Here is a 7,310-nt window from a genome sequence, read left to right as displayed (position 1 = left end):
TCAGTTGTCAGTTGCCCCATCTTGTTCAGCAGGGGTCCAACATTGCCCTTGCTTTTCCTCCAGCTCCCCACATATCTGAAAAAGGACTTTTTATTGTCCTTGATACTCGAAGCTAGTTGATGTTCAGCTGCAACCTTGGCTTTCCTGGTTTGCTCCCTGCAGGACCAGAGCAGTGCAGAATAATCCTCCTTAGAGGTGAATCCCATCCTCCATCCTTTGTAGGCCTTGCATGTGTTACAACACTTTTCTATATAAGAAGAAATCTATTTTGTTAAAAAAGGGGGAAAACGTATCAAGAAGAAAATAAAAATAGATGAGAAAGAAGTACTTGGGTGAAAGAGAATATCTTAATTCTAGAATCAACTGAAGAAGGCACTTTGCCAAAGCATTCATCTGCAGAATTTAATTTCCCCTTTATCTATAACTGAGTGTGTTTAAATGATGGATGTCTTCTATGTAAATGCAGCAGGCCGAGGTAAAAAGTCTATTAAATATAAACAGTGGAAAAATATAACTAGGAGGCAAGAAATGGAAGACCTGTGAAAACTGACCTGGAAGTACATTTAGGAAAAATTCCAGAATGTTTGGCAATATATTCCATACCTGTTTGAGATGCTAGGCACGTTAACAAATGAAAACTTCCATTTTTCTTCACAGATGTTATGACAACCATCTTTACCACTGAGACCAGCAATTCCATTCTCTGCAAGGTCGCAGACTATATTGTACTCGCAACATCACATGTACCATGGAACTGAGCCAACATTAGTCTCTTGAAGGTCAAGCAGGTGAATTTAAAAAATGATGCAGTTTTGCCTGGCTCCTTTTCTTCAGTCAGGCCCTCAGAACTTAAATCTAATCTACCAAACTACCACTGACAGCAATGGAGGCTGCCAGTTTGAATCCTTCACTATTTGCACAATTTCTATGATTTTTGTACCTGGGGGGGAAAAAAAATCAAGTGTCCTACCAGTTGTTTTTTAAACTGAGATTGAGCCTTTCCAGTGTGGAATTTGAGTGCTCATCTAGTTTTAGTCAGATATATGAAATCCTTATTTTGAACTGTCACAGGCCTTTTAAGTTTTGCCTGTGGAAATATGTCTTAAACATCTTTAAAATCATTATTATATTTGTAGTCCTTATTCAACATAGAAGATGTGTTTAGTGCCATAAAAAATCACAGGATAAGAAATAGTTTCAGCTTCAGTCAGACCAAGTGTCACACTTGGCAAACCTCACTGACCCAAATGGGCCTGTTTTCAATATTGCATTCCTTGCTCACCTGGGTAGCGTTGCTGACTTTAGAAGAACTACTTAAGAAGGAGTAAGGGTTGCAAGCCCTAAATCAAACACTGAAAATACAATTTTAAAAAGTAATATCCAAAAAGAAACTTAGTATAGAAGCTGGATGGAAGAGCTATTGAAGATTTTTACCTATAAGGCTTTATTGACCTGTTTGTTGTGCATTATGTAAAAGCATGTCGAGAAGGAGTAAAGATTTAAAATTTAAGAAGTGATTAAAATGAAGAGAAGGTAGCTGTTCTAATGTAAATACAGAAAGGTAGCTTTTGAAAAGTACTGGCCAAAATGGAAGAAGGGATGGAAGAGTGGTAGAAGGATGCAAAATGGAAGTGTGGGAGAAAGAACAAACGAGAGCAGAAATGTAGGCAAAGACAAAGCTATTCAAAGCCTTAAAGAAAGAACAAGAAGCTTGAACTCAACACAAAGGCAGTCTAAAGGCTTGTTTAAAATGCATTTTATATTAATGTATTTCTCTATAAATCTAAATAATAATAATTATAATAATAACAGGCTACATAAAATATTTCTTTTCAATATCCTGAAATCATTTACCTCAGGAAATAGCAGTTTGCAGATGCTCTCAGCTAATGTGTGTAGATACACTCTGTTCCTGCTAGTTTTCCTTTGGGGTGGGTTTCCATGAGCATCTTTTTCATGGACTTCTTTGCAAATGGGCAGAGCTGCTCTAGAACTGTTTGACTCTTCTGCACTTTCCTCCTCATTTTCATCAGAAACGTGACTTTGGGTCAGTAACGAGAAAGGACACTCCCCAGTGATCTTCAAGTCTTTCAGTTTGGTGCAAAACATACTGTATGGAGTTTCTCTGCTTATTAGGAATACTTTGTTTTGCGCTCAACACTCCTCTTCTATTGACTAACAGCAGAAGAAGCCAGAACAGTAGGTGGAAGCAATTACTGTAGAAGCTTATTTGTAGTCATAAATCACTGAAGGGACAGATGTAGCTTCATATTCCTAGAAAACAAAAGGAAAGTGGGGGGAAATTATTCTATATACTTTCATGTAATTTGGCTTAAATGTCAGCCTTGCCACTACATCCTAAAATATTATTTCCTTCAGCATAACTTTAAGCACAAGAAAACTTCCAATAACTTCAACAGCACATGGAATTCAAGTTACATAGATGATTAAAGCTAACTACAGCCATTCAAAAAGCACCTGGCGGAAGTGCTCTATCACATTTTACTTAAAGTGCTATATGTTAGAGTGGGAATGAACTGAACAGATATTTACCATTCAGTGGTGGGGGCTTGGTGCCTGCTTGTACTGGCCAAGGCCAACAGGTGAAGGGTGGCCACTCTCCCAAGCCTAAGTCCCCAGCCAGCTAGTGACTGTCATCAGCAGCTGCATGGAGAGCGGGGGGAGGACACAGAACCTCTCTGCCATGAGCCGCCCCCCCCGCCCAGCCCCAGATTGCTGGCTGGGGTCTTAGGGGAAAGAGGGGGTCAGATCTGCACAGCTGTGGAGCTGCCTGGTCCAGCTTTTCTCTGTGCCAGGAATTGGGGCCAGGGGTGGGGGGTGGGAGAGAAAGCCCCCCTATCATGTGGACCTGATGCTGTGTCCCCCCAAGACCCCAGCCAGCAAGCTGTGGCAGAGGGGAGTTTGTGACAGAGGGGGCTCCTTTCCCCCTGTCCCCTGCCCCAGTTCCCAGTGTGGCAAAAAGCCAGCCAGGCAGCTCCATGCAGCAGCTTCTGGCTGCAGCTGTCAACAGGCTGAGGGGGTGGAAATGAGCCTGCCTGCTACAAGGATACAGCCCCCTTCCCCCGCCCTCCCCTCGAGTGACCCCAGCCAGCAAGCTGTGGGACTACTTTCCCTGCCCCACCCAAGCCTCCTGACAATGACAGCCAGAAGCTGAGGACCGGGGCCAGGGGTGAGGGGGAAACAAAGCCTTTCTGCCATATGGACCAGCTTGACTGCCACAAAGACCCACGTCTGCAAACTTATGGGGGGATCTCCAGGTTTCCCTTTCCCTCCCACCGCCACAGTACAGAGTGGAAATAGAGCCTTTTCTGTCTCCTCTCTGTGACAGCTCAGTGGCAGAGCTGGGCCATTTTTCATCTACTCTGGGTGAGCACCAGCAGAGGTGATCAAGCCACACAACGAAGGGCCCTGGGATGGTGACAGAATGTGACCTTCATTGAAGTATGATAGATGTAGTACAGATCTTCAAAAAAGTGCTCTAACCTAAAGTGCTTTAGTCTAATACCACATCCACCAAGAGTTAAATTATAGAGGGATCCACCATTTTTAAGTGCTTTATGTGCTGTGAAGTCCATTCTGTTACAGCTTTAAAGTGCGTTTTGCATGCTTAACGCACATTGTGACCTCTATACCTAGCCTAAGTGCTTAGCTGGATCAGGGCCCTAGTGCTTAAAGCACAAATATATTTTATCCAAACTGTATCTGTGATCATCTTGATAGATGAGGCTTCAGCTGGAGAAAAAACGAAAGACACTGATAATTCTAGCCAGAAAACAGTTTTCTTTCTTAAGAAATAATTTTAAAACTACCCAATACAATAAGATTTATTTTTACTGTTATTCAAATTTATACCTCAGAATTCTTAATGTTCGCAACATCACTTTCATAGTATATGCAAGTTAGATTGAATTAGATGTGCTTACATTTCTGTAGTAGAATATTATGGATTCCAAAGGCCAATGCCTCTACCCTGACCTCCTGACTTCAATGGAGTTATGGTCCTTTATGCCAGCTGACCATAAATCTTGCATACCTAATAACATTGCTTGGAAACAACAAAGGGTGCTGTGCTGCTACATATGATATTTTTCAGATGAGACAGTGAACTGAATTGCAATTATTTTGAACCTTGCTTTTTAATAGCTGTTTTATGGCAAAAAATTTTGATCTGCAAAAAATCTTTGAGTAAATGGTTTATGTATTTATTGTGTGTAGCTCATCAAACCATCTCTCTCCATCATAATACAATATCTTAATTGATACTCCTTTATTTGAGTGTGAATTTGAACTCAACCAGTGGCCTAAAAGACTAAATTTTCTTCTCTAGAGATCTAGATTTAAATATATTGCAAGTATAACAACATTGCTGATGATTTCAAACCTGTATCTAAGGACCATTTATCAAAATTACTACAGTTTCATTTCAGGAATTGAAAAACAACAGTGATACTAATATCTATCAAACCTATTCCCCCAGTACAGAAGTCACCCTATATTTTATTGCTGCACACTGAATGTTCTTGTGTAATGAACAGGGCAGTAAAATTTCATAGATTTCATACACATTATGGCTGGAAGAGACCTCACAAGATCATCGGGTCCAGGCCCCTGCCCAAGGGGCAGGAAATCAGCTAGGCTCAAAAGATCCCAGCCAGATAAATGTCCAAATGTTTCTTGAAAGTGTCCAGAGTTGGTGCTTGCACCACCTCTGTGGAGAGTTTGTTCCAGGCCTTGGGGGCTCGGACAGTAAAGAAGTTTTTCCTTATGTCCAGCCTAAAATGGTCTTGCAGGAGTTTGTGACTTTTGGACCTTGTCACCCCCTGGGGTGCTCTGGTGAACAGATGTTCTCCCAGATCCTGATGCACACCCCTTATGTACTTATAGGCTGCCACCATGTCACCCCTGGACCTTCACTTCTCCAGGCTGAAGAGTCCCATGCCTCTCAGTATCTCCTCATAAGGCCTGTTCTCTTGCCCTCTGATCCTGCACACGGCACTCCTCTGGACACAAGCTTCTCCACGTCCTTCCTAAATTGCGAAGTCCAGAATGGGATGCAGTACTCCAGCTGCGGCTTCACCAAGGCCAAGTACAGTGGGAGGATGACATCCTGGGTCTAGCTCAAGATGCATTGGTACATGCAAGTCAGAGTTTGGTTGGCTTTGCCAACTGTGGTATTGCATTGGTGGCTCATATTCATTTTGTGGTCAATCATGACTCCCAAATCTCTTTCAGTCATGGTGCTAGCAAGTGTAGCATTGCCATGCCTATAAATGTGATGTGGGTTTTTATTACCAAGGTGGAACACCTTGCATTTCTCCATATTGAATGCCATCAGGTTTTCATCCACCCACCTTAAAAGTCTATCAAGGTTGGCCTGGATCACCAGGCTATACTCAAGTGTGGAGACTCTTCCCCAAAGTTTGGTGTCATCAACAAACTTGGCCAGTCCACTTTTGACACCAGTATCCAGATCATTTATGAAGACATTAAAGAGTACAAGTCTGAGAATGGAGCCTTGGGGGACACCACTAGTCACTGAGTGCCATGTTGATTCAGTTCTGCCAACTACCACTCTCTAGGTCTGCTCTTGGAGCCAGTTCCCCAGCCATCAGACTGTGCAGTAGTCGAGGCCGCAGTTGCCCAATTTTTCCATGAGGACATCATGGGACACCAGGTCAAAGGCTTTTTTAAAGTCCAAATATATGACATCAACCACTTCCCTTTTGTCCAGGTGATACATCACCTGGTCATAGAAGGAAATGAGATTGGTTAAGCAAGACCTACCCACAACAAACTCGTGTTGACTATCCCTCAGAATGATGCCTTCTGTTAGCCTGTCAGGAATGGTTTCTTTGATAATTTTTTCCAAAATCTTCCCAAGGATTGAGGTCAAACTAATTGGCCTGTAGTTTCCTGGGTCTTCTTTCCTCTCCTTCTTGAAGATGGACACCACATTGGCCCTCTTCCACTCTTCAGGTACTCTGCCCAAGTGCCACAAGTTTTCAAATATGCCCATCACAGCGCATCCACTGGCGTCTGCCAGTTCCTTTAGCACTCTTGGGTGCAACCTATCTGGACCAGCTGATTTATGGTGGTCCAGCCTCTCAAGATGCTCCCTCACAAGATTCACACCAATGGTGGGCATATGTTTATCTTCATCCCAATGATCCTGCATCATGTTAGGCAGGGTGGTTCCTTTGGGCAGGTGAAAAACGGATGCAAAGTTATCATTAAGCAGCTTGGCTTTTTCCTGGGTGTCTGTAGTCAGCTGTCCCAGCTGGTTTACCTGGGCTCCAACATTGCCCTTGTTTTTCTTTTGACTCCCCACGTATCTGAAAAAGGACTTTTTTTTTGTCCTTGACTCATGTAGCCAGATGGAGTTCAGTTGCATCCCTAGCTTTTCTAGTTCGCTCCCTGCATGTGCGGACCAGTGCAGCATACTCCTTCTTAGTGGTGTTTCCTGACCTCCATCCATTATAGGCCTCTCTTTTTAGATGCAGGAGGTCCATGAGCCCCCTGTTGAGCCAAGGGGGTTGCTAAGCCCTTTTGCCACCTTTCCTACAGGTTAGGATGGACTCCCCTTGTGCTTCTAGGATTGCTTCCTTAAGGAGCAATCACTCATCATGAACACCCCTCCCTGTGAAATCAGGGCCTCTCAGGGCCTCAAGAACAAGCCTCCTCAGTTTATGGAAGTCCGCTTTCCTAAAGTCAAGATCTACTGCATTGCTGGCTGACTTGCCAGCTTTGTGATGGATAGTGAAAGTGTTCAACTCGTGGTCACTCTCACGCAGCTTCCTTTAGATTCTTAGGTTGCTGATTAGTTCACCCCCTTTGGCCAGTACCAGGTCCAGCAGCACCTTGCCTCTTGTTGGCCCATAAACTTCTTGAGACAGGTAGAGCTCATGCACGCATGTAAAGAAGCTTTGTGACCAATTGGATTTGGCTGAGTGTTCATCCCATGAGGTGTACGGGTAGTTAAAGTCTCTCATGATACCCATGCACCAAGAGCATGCAGCCTTGGCCAGTTTCCTGGCAAATTCTTGGTCAAGCACTTGTTTCTGGTCTGGAGGTCTGTAGTAGACTCCTACCATTGTATCCCCTTCACTACATCCCCCTTGTATTCTAACTCAAAGGGTCTCCAGTCCTTGATGTGCCAATCTCAGCTTGTAGGGACATGTAGCTATCCTTCACATAGAGAACTACACCCTACCCCTTTTTTCGGCACAATCTTTCATGTATGGGGTATAGCCTTTTATACTAGTAGTCCAGTCATAGGAGGAGTTCCACTA

General features: G+C 43.5%; 1 protein-coding gene across 1 annotated transcript in view; it reads right to left on the bottom strand.

Annotated features, from left to right (window-relative positions):
* GUCY1A3 (guanylate cyclase 1 soluble subunit alpha) overlaps positions 1-2,439 on the bottom strand; it is a 23,578-nt gene extending 21,139 nt beyond the window's left edge. Inside the window, exon 1 of the mRNA XM_019534510.1 lies at positions 1,855-2,439. Coding sequence (XP_019390055.1) covers positions 1,855-2,109 — 255 coding nt within the window. The 5' untranslated portion in view covers positions 2,110-2,439. The remainder of the gene's footprint in view (positions 1-1,854) is intronic.
* Positions 2,440-7,310: the final 4,871 nt, after the last annotated feature.

The sequence above is a fragment of the Crocodylus porosus genome, unplaced genomic scaffold (genome assembly GCF_001723895.1).
Source record: "Crocodylus porosus isolate Cpor-Errol unplaced genomic scaffold, CroPor_comp1, whole genome shotgun sequence".
NCBI classification, from domain to species: Eukaryota; Metazoa; Chordata; order Crocodylia; family Crocodylidae; genus Crocodylus; species Crocodylus porosus.
The sequence above is the reverse complement of the archived record's forward strand: the minus strand, read 5'-3'. Positions and strand labels throughout refer to the sequence as shown.